We start from the raw sequence: 23,984 nt of genomic DNA, 5'->3' as shown, positions 1-23,984 counted from the left end.
TGCAGCCACCTGCCACAACCAACCTGCTGTCAGGTGGGCACCGCCAAACTCTTGCCACCATCCCCACTACATGGGCCACCACAGCACAGCGGCATCTTTAGAAGGTTTTTTTTAAAAAATGGTTACAATGCGGGAGAAATTGAGTCCCAAACGGGACGAGAATTTCTCCCCAGGAATGAGGGACATCACAGCATAATATGGGACAGTTGGCTACCCTAGGGACAGGGGGCCATCTTATTTATGAACTTGGCATTACTAATAGTTTCTCAGTATCTGTCTGGCCTCCTCTTGTGGAAGTATCTCCAGGTTAGGGCAGCCCAGTCAGTTGGGGCTAGCAGATTAAAAACAGAGAAGGAATATTTTTCAACACTATGCAAAGTGAATTGTGAAACTCACTGCTGAAGTACTTCAAGACGAGTAAGTTGCAAGATGGGTGTGATGGATCCCCCTCCCCCCGCACCGAAAAAAAATATTGCAGAGGTGTTTCCTAGTAAAAGGCTAAGCTTCTAATTACTAATAATATTGCATAATGAAAAAGCTAGCGATTGGGGAGCCATCAATGTTGTCGACTTAACTTTTTCCCCTCCCCCCTCCCTTGTAGAATGGTTATTGCTTCATGAGGGAAATATATTGGTTGGTGTTGTACCGTGGTGGAAGTTGAGAAAGTCATTATCTATAAAAAATTTAAAAAAGAACCAGTCACTCAAGTTGTACGGTTGTTTTTCATTAAGTAGTAGCTTAAAACAACAGCCCACCTGTGTTCTCGCTACCATTCAATCTGCTTACCTTATGTTGTCCTTGAGGGAAGTACTAAAGAAGGAATACTACGTAATGATTGCCAAGAGTGAGTGGCTGAGTAGGACAGGAGTCAAGTGGGATTTTCTTTTTGTCTTTGAAGTGCCATTTCATACATGGCAATAATGAAAAGGTCTGGTTCTTCCTGCCTGAATATATTGCAGTTCGGATGCACTTTGCCACCAGGCCATATTTGCCTTGCTCAATTGAGAACAAGTGAGTGTGTGGTGGTGTTAATAGAGGTTTTCTCAACCTGTGAAAAAACCCAACCTTCCCTTTTCTATCAAAAACAGCAAAAGAAGGTGGTGGCTTGTAACTACCAAATGGCCTATTGCATTTGTTTTGCTGCTTTCAGGAAACACAGCTGTTCTTGGGTGTGCAACAAATTGTTTGAAAACATAACATGCATCTTGGAGTAGGTTGATAAATTCTGGATTTGCTGGTGAGAAGCTGGAGGAAAGAAAGCCAGTCCCCTGAATTTTTTTATCTGCCTGTTTAAATTTGGTCCAAGGAATTGCATTATCCCCAAAATATGAATACCTCTGACATCCAAATGTCTGTCAATGGTTTGCCCTTATTTTGTGCCTATTCCACTTAATAAATCAACAATGAACAGGAGGAAGAGTTTGTTTTAATCTTTTAGCTAAACAATATTGTATCACTATTGACAAAACAAAATTAGGACAGGGTAGCTTTGAATGATGAGTACTGTGTTGGTTTAATAGCAAGCTTGTTGAACCTTGTTGGCATAGATTTCAGAAGAACCACAAAGAAATTTACATTGAATTTGTGATGAGTTAACTCTCTAGTGTTGTCTTTGTGTGCTGTCTGAGCTGCTGTGGTACAATCTGTGCACAAATGATATTTTGCGATTAGATTCTAGCAGCCATTGCCAGCTGTTTTGATTCATCAAAACAGTGGCCATTGACAGCTATTCCGACCAATCAAATTGAATCGATTCAAGTGATTCGGCCATATGGAACAGAGCAGGAGATAAAATGTAAATAACTACTACTACTACTACTACTACTACCCCTCCCATTGTTCCCATGGGTAGGTCCTAAGGACACCAAAGTGGGTTGGTTGGTACGGCATAGTGTGTGCTAACCAAGCCACAAAAGAAATTGGCAAGTGGGTGATTTCAAACAAATTTTTAACCTTTCCCCAAAACCTCCTTAGGATCCTATGGGGGTTTTGGGGAAAGGCTATTTTTTTAATATCACCCACTTGCCCATTTCTTTTGTGGGTTGGGTGGTAGGTAGCACCCATCATGCCCTACCACCTAACCCACTTTGGTGTCCCTAGGAGCTACCCATGGGGAACAATGGAGTAGTAGTAGTAGTTGTTGTTGTTGTTTATATTTTATATCCCGCTCTTCCTCCAAGGAGCCCAGAGCAGTGTACTACATACTTCTGTTTCTCCTCACAACAACCCTGTGAAGTAGGTTAGGCTGAAAGAGAATAGAGCCCAGAGTCACCCAGCAAATACCATGGCTGAATGGGGATTTAAACTTGGGTTACCGCGGTCTTAGTCCAGCACTCTAACCACTACACCATGCTGGCTCTCTCTTAGATGTCCCCATTGTTCCATATGACCTAAAGAAGCAGAGTGCACACATTTTGCAACCCTGCCTTGAAAAGCATTGCAGAACAGAAGCCCACAGTCCCTCCCAGGGGCGTAGCAAGGTTGGAGTGGGCCCAGAGACAAGATTTTAAAATGCCCCATCTATCTATCTATCTATCTATCTATCTATCTATCTATCTATCTATCTATCTATCTATCTATCATCTCTTTGTAAACCGCCCTGAGCCATTTTTGGAAGGGCGGTATAGAAATCGAATTATTATTATTATTATTATTATTATTATGTGCCACAATAGAATATCATCCTAAATTATTTTTTTAAAGGCTTTGTAAATTGTGGACTATGCAAGTCTTTTAATGGTACTAGAGAAAGACATGCTATTCTGGTGGCTCCAGGTCTTAACACTCACATCAGTTTTGGAGGATGAATACAACTGAAGGAAGCCCAGGCGGGTGCATGGCTGGGGGAGTCAGTCATGTGACTTGCCTCTGGGCCCCCCCCCAGGCAGTGGGCCCCCAGACAACTGTCTCCCCTTGCCCTGTTATAGTTACACCCCGGTCCCTCCCAACAAAGAACACCACATTTAGCCCAACACACAGCCCAAAGGTGGCCGGAAAAAAATCACTGACCCAGAATCTACTGCCAGCCTCAGTGCCTGTGCTGCAGTAACATCATTGGGACAAGATGCTTTCTCACACACTTATGACTCCTAACTTCAGCATTGCAACAGTTCCACAGCAGCACTGTTCTCCCAAGAACAGCTGTGTTTCCTGAAAGCAGCAAAACAAATGCAATAGGCCATTTGGTAGTTGCAGCATTTTGGTAGTTGCAGCATTTTGGTAGTTGCAGCATTGCAGCAGCTCCACAGCAGCACCCTTAGCAGCCAGAAAATATAGCCATAAACTAGGACATCTTCAGCCACATATTGACTGAGTACACCTTGCAATGCATATTGCAGAGCAGTGAGTGAAGCACAAGTTAGTCTCAAGGCCAAACATGGAGCACATCAATCACCAAGAAATATTACATAGAGTGCTGCTGAGTCTCTCTGATCCTTCTCTCCTGAGGCAAAAATGGTTTTATGTCTCCAAGCAGACCTTTAAATACATTTTGAAAACCCCTCCTTTGGCCTCCTCCCCCCAGCCAATGGGGGGCACAGTTGCCAATGACAACATTTGACTTGAATAACAAGCCAACCAAGAAACGAGATCTCAAGCCAATCGGAAGCCAGTGCCAGAAAACCAATCAGCAAGGGGGGAAAACAAAACAGGACTCAAAATGGTGCTCAAATCACGCCCTGTATCAAGCCCTGTATTCTAGGGGCAATTTCATTCAAGTTCATATCACTTGAATCACCCCTATTTGAGCTCGAATTGATTCAACTTAAATTGAATTGCACATCTCGACAATTTGTGTTGGATTCTTGGGTAATGTTTCAACAAGCCCTCTGAAGAGCTGCATGGTGTGGGGGCAGTAACTCATAGGAAATGACAATATTTTCACATTTTCAGTGACACTTTTTATGTGCAAGCTGTCAGAACTAGTTGGGGTTTCTACTTCTTTATGCTATAAATGTTAAATGTTTTCCTCTCTTTTCTCTCTCCCCGCCCACCCCATCCTACATATTGTATTCTGGTCTCTTTTTTTATTCATAGACTTTTTTCATGTAATGATTTTTCCCACTATGATGAGATAGGTTTGGTGTCTGGCTTTATGGAAGGACTCACCAGGTATTGATCAGTGCAAATTGAAGGCAAAAAGGAAGTTCCCACTTAACAAGGGAGAGCAGCAGTTCATGTGACTCTCTCTACTCTGGTGTAGTGGTGACTAAGAACGTGAAGCCTTTCAAATCTCTTCTCAGCCATGAACACCTAGATGGTCTCTGGCAAAACACTATTTCTTCTCAGCCCTTTATCTGCAACATGGGTGTGTGTGTGTGATGAGCGCTGGCCTACCTTACAGGATTGTAAGAATTACTTACAAAGCCAGCGTGGTGTAGTGGTTAGAGTGTGCTGGACTAGGACCGGGGAGACCAGAGTTCAAATCCCCATTCAGCCATGATACTAACTGGGTGACTCTGGGCCAGTCACTTCTCTCTCAATCTAACCTACTTCACAGGGTTGTTGTGAAAGAGTAACTTAAGTATGTAGTACACCGCTCTGGGCTCCTTGGAGGAAGAGCGGGATGTAAAATGTAGTAGTAATAATAATAAGCCGACCCCGCACAGAGCATCTGTGCGCTCTTTGGGGCCGGCTACGTCTCCCCCACAGTCTCCAGCGGGGCTGAGTGCAGCCGCCGCCAGCGGGCCGAGTGCCGCTGCCTGTCGGGTCTGCCAAGAGCCGCTTGCCAGTCTTTGCGGCCGGCCTCTTTGAGGGCCGGCCACCTCTCCCCCCCAACCCCCACCTTCTGCCCCAGTATCGGGGCCCGCCACACTGCCGCCTCCTCAGCTGGCCCTCCTCCTCTCCTCGCTCCTCGCACCACCCGTCACCACCAGGCCAGGCCTGCCAACGGCCCTGGCCCGCGCCACCGGCCAATTGTCCTCAGTCCTGGGTGTGCCAGCCAATCAGGCGCCTCCGCAGCCCAGCCAATCAGCTGGGCTTCCGGGACGCATTTTGGAAGGCACACCTAGGAGATAGATAGATAGATAGATAATAATACTGATAAATGTGTGAAGTGCTTTACACCTCTCGAGAAGGACCACATAATATGTAAGTATTACCTTGAGGAGGCTTTCTTCATACTTGCCTCCTCTGTATGTTACTCCCCTGAGGGGAGTAAAAGGTAAATAAAAAATAATTAACAAAAAATTTTAAACAGAATTTTAAGATCGCGAACCCCTCAAACTGAACCGGGGGCAGGGTTTGAGGGAGTGTCGGACTGAACTAGCCCGGTTGGGTTCCAGGCTGGTGTCTGGCCTCAAACCCATCCAGGCCAACCGCTTCCGTGCACATCCGTAGTCAATGCTGCATCCACATTGGGATGACGGTAGTTGGCACTACCAACACTTGGCTCAAAAACATGGTTTCACACATGCGTAATATTAAGCTGTGACGACAGCAATTCCATAGATGGAAGGGGGGAAGTTTGCAGTTGAGAGAAGGAGGGAGCGGCATTGGTGTCTGATCCCCATCTTCAGATCATGGTCAGAAAATCTGGAATCTATCTTATCCAGACTAGTTTAATACCAAAAACAAAAAAAAGAGATGCTGCTGTTTGTATACTGAAGGGTCCATCTGTTATACACAAGTACCATCAATCAAGTGTTTGCACACATTTTTTTGTAATTAGCTACAAACTGACTAATGCAAATGACTGTAGTGCTGATTCTGAGCAGGTAGGGTTTCTCTCCTACTCCATTTTGCCTGCCCTGCTAAAAATGCCATGTCCTTGGGGTGAGGTGACTCTTTTGTTTGTACATGACCAGCCCTGTGATCTTAGGCTTCATTGCTGCCACATAGTAGACTTCTGTATTTTTTCTGGCTGTGTCTACTAAAAGAGCCTTCCAAACCTCTCTTTCCTTCAAGGCTAGGAAGGGTGGAAAGGCTTCTAAGCATGGGGTGGAGAAAACAGACAGAGGCTACAGTTTGTTAAATTCAAAAAATGAGAAATTTTACTTTAAAACAGTTCAATTCTAAACAATAGTTCTCTTGGAAATTTTAATGCTTATTTGCAGCCAAATGATCCTAAGGAACAAATAAAATATGAGAGAAACACACCCAAACTAACCTGCTGAAAACTAAGACTTTGTCCTAACTCAGAGTCCTTATCAGAAGTCTTCCTATAATCATCACCTCTAGTCAGCTTCTGCAGCGAGCCTGACTTTCTCAGCCTTGGGTCTTCCTCTTTCTATCCAGTTCTGGTAGTTCAGTCCCACACTGATACTTTAGCTTCTTTGAGAGTGACTCAGTTCCCCAGAGAGTTTCAGATCAGCTCTCTCAGTGATTTGTCAACTCTCATTTCAGCAGCTCTTCTCTCCTGACTCTCCAAGACTCCAGTTTCCACTCCAGCTGGAACTTGCACTCTCTTCAGCTCTCCAGCTTTTCAACTGGACTCCTTCATCACAGCTTAGGCTTAGACGTTTAAGAGAATGTCTTCTTCGCCATGAGCCCCACCGCCTGTTAAGATCATCTGGAGAGGTTTGTCTGCGGGTGCCGGTGCCCCCTTCTTTTGGCTACTCGAGAACAGGCCTTCTCCTGTTTTTAAGTAGAGATCACTGTGATGGAATTTGTAATCTTGGTGTATTCATTCCCCCTCCCTGTTTGTGCTGTAGCAGAGGAAATAATTATTGTATAGTAATAACTCTGCATTCTTTTAAGGCAGAGATTATTAATTTATTACATTTCTATACTGCCCAAAACTTGCATCTCTGGGTGGTTTACAATTAAAATAATTAAAAACATCAGATCACTTAACAATTAAAATCATTTAAAACATTAAAAAATTTAAAACATTTAAAACTCAGTTAAAAAAATTTTTTTTTTAGAACCATAGATCTAATTAAAAGCCAGGGCTAATAAATGCGTCTTCAGTGCCTTTTTAAAAGTTGCCAGAGATGAGGAGGCTCTTATCTCAACAGGGAGCACATTCCATAGTCCAGAATCTGCAACGGAGAAGGCCTGTTCTCGAGGCGCCAAAAGACGGGCTGGTGCCGGCACCCGCAGACAAACCTCTACAGATGATCTTAACAGGCGGTGGGGGGGGATTTCTCTTAAAGGCCTAAGCATAAGCTGTGATGAAGGGACACCGCCTAAATGCAGCACAGCTTCACTATCTGAGTAATCAAAGTGACTTGCAAAATATTTTAATAAACAAATGTGGTTTCTACAGGGTAGCTGCTGCCCTGGCATGGAATTACTTTTAGTCCTGTTGACTGTGTACTTGCAGCCTTTGAAGGCCATCTTGCTGCAGGTTCTGTTTCTGTTTGCAAACTATCAAAATAATAGGCTGGGTGGTTTTTACACACAGGTGCACACTATTGCTATCTGCCTATGACTCGGAGAAGATTTCAGAGAAGAACAGGGTTGCTAATGTAAGAATTTGCTAGTGAAGTGAGGCTCTCTTATCTGACTTGCTTAACAACTGCAGTTCACAATGCACATGCAGTTCCCGCCTACTCTGCCTTAGAACTGGTGAGGACTTGGTTTGTTTATTTAAAATATTTATACCCCACTCCTCCAGTACATTACAGCTCAGGGCAGCTAATAATATTAATAAAACAGATGCAAACTTAAATAGGACTAATAAAGTTGAACAAATTAAGTTAAAATACCAGGCTAATATTACATTTAAAAATATTTTTTTAAGTTTCAAATCAAAAGTTATTTAAATACTAAAAACTGAGAACTAGAAAAACTAAAGAGCCTACTAGATATAAGTCGCTGTCCCAAGAAATGTGGCTGCCTCAGTGGCAGCGCCAATGCATAGCAACGGGTCACATGCACACAGTGTGCTAATACTCTGGTGAAGGGAGTGCTGGTGCTTTACTGTCACCAAAACATCTCACATTGTTTTGATAATTGGCTCCTGAGACACACTGCCCCCACCCACAGCCCACTTCTGCAAGTGCCTGTTAACAAAAAAAACAAACCCAAGCTCTTCACTAGGATGATGAAAATGTGCAAGTGGATGTTTTCTTGGCGCTCTGTCTTGAAGATCCTTTCCCTTGCATCAGTGTTGAAAGAGTATGAGAATAGTGTTCAGATAGCTATCTGGACACATCAGGCTATTCACATATCTGAAAATAACATGTCTTTGGGGAATCCTGATTATTCCACTACAAAGGAAGAGGTAGTACCATAGCTTTTGTTCATGAGGGAAGGCAGGTTAAGAGGAGGAATCAGCTGAAACAAGTAGCCTCTTTCCTTGTGAAGGAAAAGCATACAGCCCCACTCAGACAACTGCTTAATGATGCTGCTGTTGCTGTAGGATTAACACTGATAGTATAACATTTCGGAAGATGGTATTATTGTTCTGTATCCAGAACAGATTTTACATTGCTAAGGCACCAGGCATGTTTCAATCTATGTCCTTCTCTAGCTTTAGTTACACCATGTTGACAGTAAACTAAAAGACGAGGATGGTTGTTAATTTCTAGCTGAAGCCCATCAGCATTTTATGGGTGCATTTCCCCCACACATGCCCATTGTGGAGGAAGACTGGTCTTAGGCAGAAATGTGGGGTTGCAGGGAAAGGTCCATGATGTTGAGAAAAATTACTTATCCTCTATTAGTAATTGAACAGGAAACAACTTTAACTGAGAAACAAGAATTTGATATTTATTATTGACTAAAACATAGGCTAGTGAGTGGGGGAGAGAAACAATAAACTGACTGTCTCTTATTCAGAGAGAGGAAGAACCTCTCAGTTTGAATTCAAGGCAGCAAGTAAGAAGCTAACAGGAGGGAGGAGCTTAGTCTCCACCCCCAAACACAGACACAAAACATAGAAAAGCATGCCTGTAGAGAAGAGCAGAGACAAGGTTTATCTAGCAAATGGTAACACGTGGCCCATTGGGTTAGTAGCTTGCATGGTCTGGTGGGCATGGCTGCACACTGAGCAAGAAATATTTAAAGTGGTGAGCAGAAGGAGAACAACTGTCCCTATCCATCCCCAGCACAGCATTCCTGCAGTGGTGGTTACTGGTGTTTACCTTATGTTTCTTTTTAGATTGTAAGCCCTTTTGGGACAAGGAACCATTTTATTTGTTTTTTTCTAAGTAAACCACTTTGAATTTTTTTGTTTTAAAGAGGTGTATAAATATTCATAGTAGTATAATACACCCATAAAATGTTGGTGGCTTCAGCTAGTAGGTAGTAATAATCCTAGTCTTTTTTAGTGTCGCTCAAATTAGAGCTTTATGACTGATTTTTTTAAAAAGTCCTATTAATGTTGCGCTGTAATTAAACACATAAAAAGCCACACATGGTATAGCAGAATATAAGGAACATGTCTAGAGTAAACAGGACAATTGAAAATGCATCGCAGAGTAAACTTTTTTATTCTCCTCTTTGGAGAAAAAGAGAGCAGGACTCAGGATTGGAGTCCAGAGTAGTTACCATACTATTGGCTGAAGCAAGAGTGGGACACACCTTGAAACATACCTAGTTGCATTTCAATGCTTAATAATAATATACTAAGCAAGCAGATAAACGGAAAGTACAAGCCAGGAGCAGAGCCAGGCTGGCTGCAGCCCATGTGTGGCTGCCACTGCAGCCCTCTGGCCGAGCCCCCCATGTCTGAAGTCAGACGTGCCCGGCTAGCCATGCCCCCATGTCTGACGTCAGACACAGGGGCGTGGCCTCTCTTCCGAACGAGGCCGTGTGGCCCCGTTCGGAAAGTAGATCGGCCCACCCCTTTAAGGCAGAGAGAGTCTTTCTGGCCATGCTGCCAATGCAGCACGGGCCAATTTTGGCTCCAAACAGGGCTGCATGGCCCTGTTTGGGGCCGAAATAATGCCCCCACGTCTGACGTTGGATGCGGGGTGTGTGTCTGGGGCCACGCTTGCAGTCCCTGATTGGACGCGGCCCAGGTTCTTTGAACCCGTTCGTCCGGTGGTGGCTCCGCCCCAGTATAAGCTCACTTTGTGGTATTTTTGGTTAACCTATACCTTGATCCAGGCCAGCTTTTGAATGGTGCTTTAGTTTTAGTCCACTGCTGGAGTAGAGGCGGGGCTAACAAAGAGCCAGCAGCAAGAGCACTGAAAGCAGACTGCACTTGCTATCTCTGTATATAATATCTATTTCAATAAACCATTAATATTCTTGATTCTACTCCACTGCTTTGTCCTTGCATAGCTCAACTCTTTCCTTTTGGATTCTTCAGCTTTCTGCCCTCCTTCAAACCTTTTCTGATTAGCTGTTTATACCACTATGTATATCTTCTAGTACCTTTGCATATGACCCAGAGCAGTGTCTAAGTGAAAGCTTGGCTTCTGTGTAGAATCTGAAGCAGGGGTGCAGGGAGATCCCTAAGTGATCCATGCACCTAGAGTTGCATTCTACAGAAGTGCTTCCTGTTCCTTCTGCTTGTCAAATACCTGGAAGCTGTTCCTGTAAAGAATAATTTTGACAGTACTATGGAATTCATAACTGTGACTTATTGCAACACTAAATTTCTTAAGAATGATATGAAAGTACATCTCTAAAACAGAAAAGCTTGCTTATTTATTTATTTATTTATTTATTTATTTATTTGTTTGTTTATTGGCTTGAGTGTGATCCATAATTCTCATATATAGTTGGGAACTGTTTTTGCACACCTGCCGAGAGAACAGGCAGGCTGTTTTATGATAGGAAGACTACACCAGCTTTTTTTCTCCCATTACAGTGCCCAAAAGGAGACACTGTGCAGATAAACTGTAGATGACTGCTATTGGTAGAGACTGAAAGCCTCCCTGTGCTCATGAAATAAAATGTATACAGAATGAAATAAGGTTCCCCCCGCCCTTAACTTTCTAGTGCTTACAGTTCACTTTGTAAGAGACTATTTGGGGAACATTAACTAGCTTATCTGCATTGCGGTGTTTTATTGAATTGTCAATGCCATTTTTTTTTATTTTTGCCTGAATCCTGAAAAGTGTTGCACACCCTTGATATGTTTGCCCAGTACCCTCTGCTCCAGTTGTCTTTTTATCTCTCTCAGAAAATCTCATTCCATCCAGACATTTCAACCTCATTTATAGACAGAAATAAGCATACAGTTCTTACCAAGTCAGACTTCTAAGATTTACAGCCAAACCTAATTTATAGCACCTAAAAGCCACCACATAATAAGTCAGCCTCTTAAGGGCTGGCGTGGTTGTGGTGCCACTGACGCCAAACCCTAAGAGGTATAATTTAAGTCAGCCAGCTCCAGAAAGTTTAAAAGTTGAAGTTAGTAGGAACTGATTTCAATCTGGCATATCGCTCTTCCAATAGGAATAGGGTTCAGGCTGGGCCACGTTGTGAGAAATGCTACCTTCCCCACCACTTGCGAGCTACTGGCATCTTTTGCTTGTCTAGAAAGTGTACACATTAAGTGCTGTTGCTATTCCACTGATCTTGCACGTTGCTTGCTTACATGGATTATACCGTACAAAGGTATACTCTACAAGGATAAAGCAGTTTTCCTCACAGAGCCATCAGAAATTGTTCAGGTCTTATGTGTGTCATTTATGACAATGTAGAGTAGTTTCCTATGCCTGAAGGAGGTATGTGGAGCTGTCTTATCAAGTCCAATGACTTTTGATAGGCACACTTCAGCAACAAATAATAGATATGAAAAGTGTACAGAAAATGGCAACAAAATTATCAGATGTAACATTCCTTCAGTATCAAGAACCAAATAAAGAACTATATTGGAGGGGAAAACAGATGGGTGTAGGAAATGATGGAGTTGGAAAATGTTGATCAGTACCTCATCTGTTTGCATGATGTATAATACAAGAGAGCTAGAGGTTGTATCATTAAATTAATTTTGAAAAAGCTTTAAAATTAGCTGTAAGAAATTTCTCTTTCCACTCATTGTAACATTTAATCTTTGCCCTTGGTACATTAATTTGCTTTCCATGGGAAATATCAGTGGAAGTGCAGCTATTCACCTAACTCTGTTAGCTCATGGCAGATCTGAGTAAAAAGCCAAAGTCTGCAATTATTTGAATAATAAACCAGTTGTGTGGACTAGCCACTGCTGTGGACAAGCTTTTGACACACTACTGTAAACAAATACCTTATGAAATGGATCAGTCATTTATCTGCCAATTCACTCTAACAATTCAGTATTCAGCTCCAGAATAACTCTCCTTAATTAACTGAAGTTGCTTTCAATATTCATAGTGTGACACATATGAAGAAGATCAAACTACACTAGTTCAATTTTTCTGATGGAAATATTTGTTACATCTGTTTCTGGAATAGGATAAATCATTCAGTGTCTGTCTGTATTGCTTCCTAGCTTTTTAATCAGATGAAGAAAGAAATGGCCATCTTCCAAAGTACAAATATGTTTGCCCTTTGTAACATCCATTTAGTCTGGATGGAAATCCCTGGGCTAATATTTCTTGTTGAAGACCATTGTTAGAATTGTAAACTTTCAAATTTTGTAACATTTTAGGGGGGAAATTATAAAGGACTAGAATTGGTCAGTAATCTTATTGAAAAGTGAAAAATTGTTTCAGTATGATATGGGACATATAACATGTGTTCTATACAGTAATGATGACAGAATAACATCAAGAACAAAAAGAGGAAATAAAAAGAAATCGGAGTTATAGATCAATCAATCTCTTTATTTCAGTCAGCGACCAGCAAGAGTTATATATAAATAGTTTACTTTTGCCACATTGTTTTGTTGGCTCAATTTTTCCAACTATTTTATCATTCAATCAAAATATATTTTGGTTTTTAAATCAGATCTTTGATATCTGGACTCAAGCCTAAGAGCAGATTGTTTTTACTTGCTGTGCAAGTAAGGCTGATGATATAACTAGATTCTACAAAGACTACCAAAGAACTGTCCTTTTCTCTCTCTGTCTCTCTCTCTTTGAACTTCTTTTAGGACGGGGTGTCAGACTCAATCAGGTCAGTGGCTGGATTTGATTCCAACACACCTCAGGCAGGCTGCAAATAGCATACCGACCAAATCCGACCATATATACTTACTAATTTATTAAGCATATTTATTATATTATATTAATAATAATATAAATAGTAGTAAAAGGATTCTTAAAAGTCACATGACAAATTAAAAAGATTTCTCGCAGATTAAATAATTGAAATTAAAACAAAATAACTTAACTTTTATAAACTGTATGGTGGTATTTAACAGTAAAATACTGATAAGGTGGGGGTGGTGATAGCAATGATGATACAGGGCAACACACACTGGACATATGCAAAGAAAAAACAACCACACCCCAAATATTCCACTCCTGAGCAAGGCTTCAGGCTTTCCATGGCCATCTTTCAGTATTGGTCCATGGCACTACTTGCACAATGAATATATGCAAAGAATCATAGGAACAAAGGAAGCTGCCGTATTCAGAGTCAGACCCTTGGTCCATCTAGCTCAGTATTGTCTATGCAGATTGGCAGCAGCTTCTCCAATGTTACAGGCAGGAGCTTCTCTCAGCCCTCTCTTGGAGATGCCAGGGAGGTATAAATGCAATATAGTGCATACATGCTTATTAGATGGATTTATCTTGCCCTCTTTGTGTGGCTTGCCTCACTGATTTTATAATCTGGAGTTTGCATGTTCTTTAGTTCCTGCCTTGATTGTGTTTTGTGTTGGCCCCACCAGACGACACTGCTGGGTTGCTGAACTTTTCCCCATCCACATGCACAGGAGTGTCCCTGTTTTTATATGTCAGATTTAGGAGGTGATGTGTACATAGACAATTCCCACAATAAAATTGCACTTGAAGGACACTTTTTAACCTCTCTTGACCATGGCAACTGCATATAAGCAAAGTGTTTTTAAAAATGGCATGCTTCTGAAATGCCTAGTTTATATATTTGTGGAAAATAGGGACCCAAGTGAGTTTGCTTTTGTTTGCTTCATATGTTACTAGAAAATCTCTTTCCAACTCGGATAGGGATAAACTTCTGTTGTTGAGATATAAAAAGCCAACTAAGTAATTTTATTACCCTTGCTCAGAGGAAGTAACATTATTATTACATTAAACAGTTGCTGAAGAAAACTGACCATTCTTCTGTTTTAACAGGTGATACTAGTGATGACTTATTCAGCATATATTCTGTCACATATTTATCTCTATGTGTATGTGATGTATCCTGTATTCTATGTCAAAGAAATACTTAATGCAGCTTACTTGGGTTAAAACAAACACAGGACAGCAAAATTATCAAGTTGTTAAAATCAGACCTTGAGAAAAGATCAAAAACAGAGCAAATAAAAACTTCTTGTGGCATTTTATAGAGTCTGAGGGTAATATGAGAAATTATAGTTACTATAGGTTGAAACCACACCAGCTAGTGGGATTTACATGGTTTTTAAGGTGTCTGCTAGGAGGGTTACTAAACCCTGTTTGGAGATCCATTCTAAAGTAGATAATAAAGTAAAGTGTGCCGTCGAGTCCATGTCATCTCCTGGCGACCACAAAGCCATGTGGTTTTTCTTTGGTAGAATACAGGAGGGGTTTACCATTGCCATCTCCCACGCAGCATGAGATGATGCCTTTCAGCATCTTCCTATATCGCTGACGCTGCTGCTTGATGTAGGCGTTTCCCATAGTCTGGGAAACATACCAACGGGGATTCGAACCAGCAACCTCTGGCTAGCTATTTAAGTCATTTCCCTGCTGCAATACTCTGGTCTAAATGCAGTTGGGAGAGGGATGTACCAGACTGGTAAAGCAGCTGCTTCCAGTCTTACTCATTTCATACTGAATAGTGAAATGATGGTTTTTGAAAGTAGATAGACCTACAGTTGATCTTAACTGAGGGCAATTTTTTTTTTTAATAGATTGTCAAGTGATGTGCTAACAGCTTGGAACTTTAGATGTTACTGAAAATGTGTGTGTTCCTACTGAAGTTTACATGAAGTCTTGCAATTAATTTCCCATGTGCTTCACATCAAAAGCCCTGTTGTTATTCCATGTCCTCAACTTGGCACAAGTGAACTTCCTCTTGTCCTCAGGGAATTGGGCTGCTGATCCCAGCAGCTCTGGGATGCAAGGAAGCTCATTTTAAGACCTTACTCTTTGAGGAATCTCAGTGGCAGCCTGTCAAATACTAATCCTTTCAGGTTACATGAGAAGAATTGGAATACAAATGCCCCTAAATCTGACCAGACAATTTCAGTTCTTCACTATGTAATGCTATGTGTCTGTTGTCATGAATCAGAGCATGTACTTATTCAGTCGGGCAGTATGTGCAATAAGACATTCTGCCTCATCAAGATCCTCTTATTTGATTTTTAGGGTAGATAATACGTTGGGCTTCAACCCTAGAGACCCTCTTAATGTATAACTTTTCAAAACTGTGCAAAGGAACTAATTATTTTAGTGCCTATAGATGTTACTGTAATCAAAAGGACAAGTGGGACCATGCAACAAAATGTTGCAGTGTATCCTCGGACCCTAAACAGGAGTTATTCTTATCAGGGCTCCAGCCAGTCCTTGAACTGGAGCTTGCAGCAGAAACTTTCCCACTCTCCTGAAACCTTTACTTGGGCAGGCCATTATGGGAGTTGGGCAGGCCATTACAGGGGAAAACGGTCCAGGCAATTGAGGCCTGTTCCTTTTTCCGGCCCTTCTCCCAACCCTCTGACCCTAGGGAGCTCTGTGAACACTCCTTCGAGGATTAGGGTGCTGCTGCTGAATGCCAGGTCAGTTAACGCAAAAACATCTCTCATCCACGATTTGATTATGGATGAGCGTGCTGACCTGGTATGCGTGACGGAGACCTGGTTGGATGCGCTGGGCGGGGTTGGTCTCTCTCAGCTTTGTCCTCCAGATTTCCAGATTGTGCAGCAGCCCCGCCTCAAGGGTCGGGGAGGAGGCGTTGCGGTCATCTTTCGAGAGACCCTCCCCGTTTCCAGGTGCCCGGTCAGGCAATCTCAGAATTTTGAGTGTTTGTCCTTGAGGGTGGGCCTCCGAGATAGGCTGGGGATTCAAGCCCTAAATGGTTTGGGCCCGGGGTATTTGAGGGACCGCCTGCTCCCAAGGGTTGCTGCCCACTTGACAAGGACATCTGAGGGGGCCCTGCTCTGGGTGCCAACAATGAGGGAGGCCCGGCTGTCGTGCACTCGGGACAGGGCCTTCTCTGTTGCTGCCCCCAGACTCTGAAATGCTCTCCCAGTGGCCATTCGTTCCTCAGACTCCATCACGGCTTTTAGAAAGCTTTTAAAGACTTGGCTTTTTACCCAGGCTTTTACATGATCGTTTTCTACTGCGGCTTCTCTGTGTTTTTATTTGTTGTATTTGTTGTATTGTTTTTATGCCTGTTTTTATATGTTTTTATATTTTTAACATGATGTTTTTATTGTCTTTTTATTGTATGTTTTTAACTTTTGTAAACCGCCTTCAGGTTATCTTTTTAACGAAAGGCAGTATATAAATGCAAAAATAAATAAATAAATAAATACTTATCCTGCCGTGCTAAAGGAATCGGGATGAGAACTGACTGAGGGAAGAGTATAGTGTGAGGAAGGGAGTTTTTGTTTAACCTCATGTCTTACATCCTCCCTGGCATTCTGTACTCCAGAGTCCTAAATTGTTAGGGATCCAAGTGGGCAAATGCTCCACCCCTGCACCCTCCCTTGATTTTGGTTTTCTTTTCTCAACTGACACTTTCAACCTACCATGGTTCAACCCAACCTAGACTTTATTGCCAGACTCTCAAAGTGTGCACGATTTCTGGTTCCTTCAGAGCCTCTTCCCCCTGCTCCTCTGAGGTAGAAGTGACAGCTGCCCATAATAAACAATGGAAAAATCCAGGATTGTATTTCTTCCTTGCCATTCCAACCCCCAGCCAAAACAGCAAAAATGTCTCTAATACATAGTGTAAACCCAGAAGATTCCCCCTCTAGACCAGGGATTCTCAATGTTGGGTCCCCAGATGTGATTGGACCATCTCCCACCATCCCCAGCTCCAGTGGCCTTTGGTTGGGTATTACGGGAGTTGAAGTCCAATAACATCTGGGGACCCAATGTTGAGAATCCCTGCTCTAGACAATGTGATTAGTTACTATAGCATTTTCTTCTCTCTTCCCTCAACATTTCATAGGTCCTAGAAGGTCATGGGCCAAGTTTGTGTTTTTTAATGTTTCCATTTTAATTTGAATGCTGGGTATATCTAGGGAATTCCCAGAGTATGTACAAACCGTTGCCTTATTTTTCAGTTTACTCATTTAAAACTGATAGTCAACCACCCAAATTTGCTTTTAGATGGGATAATGATACCTAAGAAATTGTTGTTAATTCTCCCCTGCCCCTCCCCAAACAGTTAGAAAAGTACAGTAGACTTGATTTCTATATCTTGGGCTTTGATCTCACCAGGCTCTGAGAGATACTGAAAATCCTCAAAGGAAGAATTATTATAGGCTATCCCTTCTTTGGCTGACCAAGTAGCTAGCTCATAAATATGAGATATTTTGAGTGCATTCTGTTGTTCACTCATTGGATGGAGGAAAACACATATACACTCTAAACACATCTTCTGGCTATTCTTATATTCAACGATTGTCCAGTGCTGCAGCTCTAAATGATTTATGTTTCATTTGTATCATATAAAGATCTGTGTGTAAATCTTAGGTGTGGAGGAAGAAATTTGAAACTGTACAACCAACAATGTCAAAACCAACCCTACCTATTTCTAGGCATCTCATAACTATTGTGTTTAGTTCCACCTCCCACTTCCCCTCCCCTGTTCAGGGTGATGTACTTTTGCACTTTACTCTGGCTGGGAGAAAACAACATTTTTCAGGTGTGGCATTATCAGCCAAAGGTGGCTTTGTTATGTGGATTCTTACAGGCTGATATCCAGCCAATAAGTTCCAACTCAAAATTCTTTTCATAGTTTTAGTAGGTGGGTGGCTTACATCAGGTTTATGTTGTTCGTATTTGATTTATAGAATTCTTGTTCCTGGAACTGCTGCCGTCTGTGTTCCTAAGACCAGTAGTGTATTATTACAAAGTAGAAAAAAGAGACTGCACATATAGCAACCTAGATATAGAATCCCTCATTTTTATTTTTAGTGAGTGGGTTCTCTGAACTACCCATGTCTTGATTTTTACCTCTCTATATAGTCTCATATCAGAATAACACTGTAAATCCTGGTTTATCTGGAATCCTGATGAACCGAATTGCCCTTATGCTTCCCAGTGCATCTAGTGCTGTGCAACATAGATGCATGTGAAAAGGAACATGTTAATGTTGATAGTCTAATGTGCAGAGATGTAGAAGGAACAAAAGCTGTTTACTATGTGTGCAGCATACCTTTTCAGCCAGGAAGTTTTTTTGAAAGGAATGAAAAGGGTAACATAGTTTTCACTAATCTGGTAGCTAGTTCAGCCACTCTGCAGAAACCTAAAATGGCACACAGCCTAACACAAATATTTATTTGGCATTCATATGATTCAAGCTGTCTAACGTTAGTGTGTTATATACCAGCTACTGGATGAGTTGTGTGATTGTACGCCATGCCTGTCTGCATATTATCCAGCAATAAATAAAAGTTGAATTCTGTGGTGCAGGGGGTGTAATCTACAGGTGCTCTGGCAGCAGGCCCTCCTTCTCTGGCCAGTATAGAATTGGTTTCTGATATCATTCCAACTCTATCATTCTGGTTGACCACATCTAGGCAATGCGTTAAATGTATTATATGCAGAGTCTGCGTAATTATGAAACAGAACAATGTCTTTAACTCTTTTTAATCTTCACTGATTAAGCCTCCTGATTAAGCTGGTCTTAGAGAAATAATCTGCTAACAAAGGCAGAATAATTGTACTTAGTGACATAACTTGCTGGTTACTGAACTTTCTGGCCACCGAAGGGTGATTGCTGAGCTATTTTGTGTAGGGACTTGCCATATATGCATTCCATTACACTTGATCTTCAGGAGATGGATAGAGCTCTAGGAAGCTGTGAAACTGGAAAACAGGATTTTTTGCTATTTTTTTAATTAGAAATGTTGGCTAAGCATCTGTCTAGAACTGCCTGTTGAGCAATCAAGCTGGTAACGTTGTCAACTGCTCCCAGGCATTTTGTGCACATGTTCATTTGTGTGTTTTCCGTTGGGTTTAAGTGGGGTTGAAATACTCATCTGGATTGTTTGACCCTGCCCTAGAGCATGTATGAAGTGAGCCTAGCTTCTTCAGTCTGTTTTGTGTTTGGAGGGGGGATATTTTTGTGTGGTTTTTAAAGAGAGAGCCACAAAATGGCACAGTCTGAAAACTTTTATAAGCTTGCTGCTGTTGCTTCTAGCTCTTAGGAAATGCAAGACATTCTTATCTCTAGAAGCTTTCTATATAGATGCTAGTCATTAAAATACTTCTAGGGACTTTCATGCAACTCTCTTAAGAACATAGTGGCTGTTGAGAAACCACTGAAATGAAGCCTGTACTCCTTACCCACTGAGGCTATCTATTGGTTGCTTTTGGAAATGGGAAGGGCAGGTGGAAGAGAGGTCCAAGTACCCCAAGACTCCCTTGCATTTCAGCCAGTTAACATTATTACTCCGGAAGCAGATCGGGGGCAGGAATGTTGGTGAGAAGGAAATCAGATAGCACCCTTAAACACCTGTTTCTCTCTTTAAAATCTCTGCAGGGAAGATTCACTGCAATGATCCAGAAAGTGTAATCCTCTGCATTTTTGGTGATGGAGCTGAAGGTTTGGGTGGATGGTGTCCAGCGGGTGGTATGTGGTGTCTCTGATCAGACGACATGTCAGGAGGTTGTCATAGCATTGGCACGTGCTATTGGTAAGTAATATTTACACTTATTCTGTCTAAAATTAAATCTAATCTCTGTACTCATGTTATTACTTTGTCAGTAACTTTAACTTGATAATGTTGACATTCTCTGCTCACACGTGTGAATCTTCACCTTTGTGTTACCTAGCAAAGGATTGATAGCCCAGTCCATTAGATGAGAAGGACCAGAAGCTGCATGAATCTTGGTTGCTTGTTTGGTTGATTTGCACAATTTACAGCTAAAAGTCTGTCACTACTTACCTCAGTAGAAGTGACATAAAGGCAGCTGGTGCCATTACAGTGGCTGTTATGGAACCACTTTCCTTGATCTTACATCCATTAGTCACTACAACATAGAGCACATTTGAAGATTTATGCTTTGGCAATACAGGCGGCAAAGAAGCGATTCTTTTCAGCCCATATTGCATCCTCAAGTTCACATCCAGCGGAGTTGTTCAGGGTTGTCAGAGGGCTAATAAGTGCCTTTCCTCCCTTGAATCAGAAGTTGGAACCATCTATTACCCGTTGTGATGTGTTTAATGAGTTTTTTGTGGATAAAATCTCTCATATTCAGGCCAACTTGGATTTAGACCCCACAATTGCTGCAGTGTCTGAATCGGAGGTGTCCAGCGACTCCTCTTATGTGGTCAGGTTGTGTCCATTTCCGTTTGTGACTCGTGAGGATGTGAACAAGCTGATTGGAGCGATGTGGCTTACCACCTGTTCTCTTGACCTTTGCCTGACATGGCTAATACTATCTGGCAGGGAGGATGGTGTAGAAGGCCTAGTAGAGATCATAAATGCTTCTCTGAGGGAGGGCAGTATGGCTCCTTGCCTTGAGGCAATTATTAGACCCCTTCTGAAAAAGTCTGTCTTGGATTGCTCAGAGTTGAGCAACTATAGGCCTGTCGCCAACCTTCTGTGGTTGGGCAAGGTAATCGAGAGGGTGGTGACCTCCCAACTCCAGGCAGTCTTGGATTAAACTGATTATCTAGACTTGTTTCAGACCAGCTTTGGGGTGGGATATGGGGTGGAGAATGCCTTGGTCAGCCTAATGGATGATCTCCAGTTGGGAATTGACAGAGGAAGTGTGACAGTTGGTCCTTTTGAACTTCTCGGTAGCTTTCGATACTATCGGCCATAGTATTCTTCTGGATTGTCTGAGGGGGTTGGGGTGGGAGGCACTGCTTTGCAGTGGTTCCACTCTTATCTCTCAGGCATATTCCAGATGGTGCCCCTCAGAAACTGTAGTTCTTCAAAAACTGAACTTCGGTATGGTGTCCCTCAGGGCTCCGGTGTCCCTCCGTATTGTCTCCGATGTTTAATATCTACATGAAACTGCTGGGAGAGATCATCAGGCGATTGGGTGTAGGGTGTTATCAATATGCTGATGACACCCAAATCTTTTTCTCCATGTCAAAATCATCAGGAGAAGGCATAACCTCCCTAAATGCCTGCCTGGAGGCAGTGATGGGCTGGATGAGAGATAAGCTGCGGCTGAATCCAGATAAGAAGAAGATACTTATTGTGCAGGGTCAGAACTCAGGAGATGATTTTGTTCTACCTGTTCTGGATGGGGTCATGCTTCCCCAGAAGGAACAGGTGTGTGGTCTGTGGGTGCTTCTGGACACAAACCTTTCCCTGGTGTCCCAGGTTGAGGCAGTGGCCAGAGGTGCCTTTTATCAGCTTCGGCTGATATGCCAGCTGCATAAGTTTCTTGAGATAAATGACCTCAGAACAGAAGTACATCTGCTGGTCACCTCCAGACTTGATTACTGCAGTGCACTCTATGTGGGGCTGCCTTTGTGCGTAGTCCAGAAACTGCAGTTAATTCAGAATGCGGTGGTCAGATTGGTCTCTGGGTCATCTCGGAGAGAGCATATCACTCCTATCTTAAAACATCTATACTGGCTGCCAGTAAGTTTCTGGGTAAAATACAAGGTTTTGGTTATAACCTACAGTGAGGGAAATAAGTATTTGATCCCCTGCTGATTTTGTCCGTTTGCCCTCTGACACAGAAATGACCAGGCTATAATTGGAATGGTAAGTTTATTGTAGCTGTGAGAGACAGAATAACAACAAACAAACCCTCAAAAGCCCAGTGCCCAAAAGTCAGCGATGGATTTGCATTGTAGTGAGGGAAATAAGTATTCGATCCCTTCACAAAAGATGTCTTAGTACTTGGTGGCAAAACCCTTGTTGGCAATCACAGAGGTCAGACGTTTCTTGTAGTTGGCCACCAGGTTTGCACACAACCCAGGAGGGATGTTGTCCCACTGCTCTTTGCAGATCCTCTCCAAGTCAGAAAGGTTTTGAGGCTGATGTTTGGCAACCCGAACCTTCAGCTCCCTCCACAGATTTTCTATGGGATTAAGGTCTGGAGACTGGCTGGGCCACTCCAGGACCTTCATGTGCTTCTTCTTGAGCCACTCCTTTGTTGCCTTGGCTGTGTGTTTTGGGTCATTGTCATGCTGGAATACCCATCCACGACCCATTCTCAATGCCCTGGCTGAGGGAAGGAGGTGCTCACCCAAGATCTGACGGTACATGGTCCCGTCCATCGTCCCTTCGATGCAGTGAAGGTGTCCTGACCCCTTAGCAGAAAAACACCCACAAAGCATAATGTGTCCATCTCCATGTTTGACGGTGGGGATGGTGTTCTTGGGCTCATAGGCAGCATTCCTCCTCCTCCACACACGGCGAGTTGAGTTGATGCCAAAGAACTCGATTTTGGTCTCATCTGACCACAACACTTTCGCCCAGTTCTCCTCTGGATCATTCAGATGTGCATTGGCAAACTGCAGACGGGCCTGTACATGTGCTGCCTTGAGCAGGGGGACCTTGCGGGCACTGCAAGATTTCAGTCCTTCACGGCGTAGTGTGTTACCAATTGTTTTCTTGGTGACTATGGTTCCAGCTGCCCTGAGATCATTGACAAGCTCCCCCCGTGTAGTTCTGGACTGTTTTGTCACCGTTCTCATGATCACTGCAACTCCACGAGGTGAGATCTTGCATGGAGCCCCAGACCGAGGGAGATTGACATTTATTTTGTGTTTCTTCCATTTGCAAGTTATCGTGCCAACTGTAGTCACCTTCTCACCAAGCTGCTTGGCAATAGTCTTGTAGCCCAGTCCAGCCTTGTGCAGGTCTACAACCTTGTCCCTGACATCCTTCGACAGCTCTTTGGTCTTGGGCATGGTGGTGAGTTTGGAAGCTGAGTGATTGCTTGCTTCTATGGACAGGTGTCTTTTATACAGGTACTGTAACAAGCTGGAATTAGGAGCACTCGCTTACAGAGGGTGTTCCTCATCTCGGCTCATTACCTGCATATAGTGAAAAGACACCTGGGAGCCTGAAATCTTGCTAGTTGATAGGGGATCGAATTGTTTTCTTGGTGACTATGGTTCCAGCTGCCCTGAGATCATTGACAAGCTCCCCCCGTGTAGTTCTGGACTGCTTTGTCACCGTTCTCATGATCACTGCAACTCCACGAGGTGAGATCTTGCATGGAGCCCCAGACCGAGGGAGATTGACATTTATTTTGTGTTTCTTCCATTTGCAAGTTATCGTGCCAACTGTAGTCACCTTCTCACCAAGCTGCTTGGCAATAGTCTTGTAGCCCAGTCCAGCCTTGTGCAGGTCTACAACCTTGTCCCTGACATCCTTCGACAGCTCTTTGGTCTTGGGCATGGTGGTGAGTTTGGAAGCTGAGTGATTGCTTGCTTCTATGGACAGGTGTCTTTTATACCGGTACTGTAACAAGCTGGGATTAGGAGCACTCCCTTACAGAGGGTGTTCCTCATCTCGGCTCATTACCTGCATATAGTGAAAAGACACCTGGGAGCCTGAAATCTTGCTAGTTGATAGGGAATCGAATACTTATTTCCCTCACTACAATGCAAATCCATCGCTGACTTTTGGGCACTGGGCTTTTGAGGGTTTGTTTGTTGTTATTCTGTCTCTCACAGCTACAATAAACCTACCATTCCAATTATAGCCTGGTCATTTCTGTGTCAGAGGGCAAACAGACAAAATCAGCAGGGGATCAAATACTTATTTCCCTCACTGTATAAAGCCCTAAATGGCTTGGGCCCTAGGTATTTAAGAGAACACCTTCTTCACTAAGAACCACACCACCCATTGAGATCATCTGGAGAGGTTCATCTGCAGTTGCCACCAGCTCATCTGGTGACTT

At 42.8% G+C, this 23,984-nt stretch overlaps 1 protein-coding gene across 6 annotated transcripts in view; it reads left to right on the top strand.

Annotated features, from left to right (window-relative positions):
* Positions 1-23,984, top strand: part of RASSF7 (Ras association domain family member 7) — a 156,020-nt gene that overhangs the window by 113,306 nt on the left and 18,730 nt on the right. For all 6 annotated transcript variants that reach the window (XM_053283393.1, XM_053283396.1, XM_053283395.1 and 3 more), the window contains one exon: positions 19,645-19,798. In XM_053283393.1, coding sequence (XP_053139368.1) covers positions 19,696-19,798 — 103 coding nt within the window. In that variant the 5' untranslated portion in view covers positions 19,645-19,695. The remainder of the gene's footprint in view (positions 1-19,644; positions 19,799-23,984) is intronic.

Source organism: Hemicordylus capensis, chromosome 1 (genome assembly GCF_027244095.1).
Source record: "Hemicordylus capensis ecotype Gifberg chromosome 1, rHemCap1.1.pri, whole genome shotgun sequence".
In the NCBI taxonomy this organism is placed as follows: domain Eukaryota; kingdom Metazoa; phylum Chordata; class Lepidosauria; order Squamata; family Cordylidae; genus Hemicordylus; species Hemicordylus capensis.
Note: the sequence above shows the minus strand (reverse complement) of the source record. Positions and strands in the feature narration are given on the sequence as shown.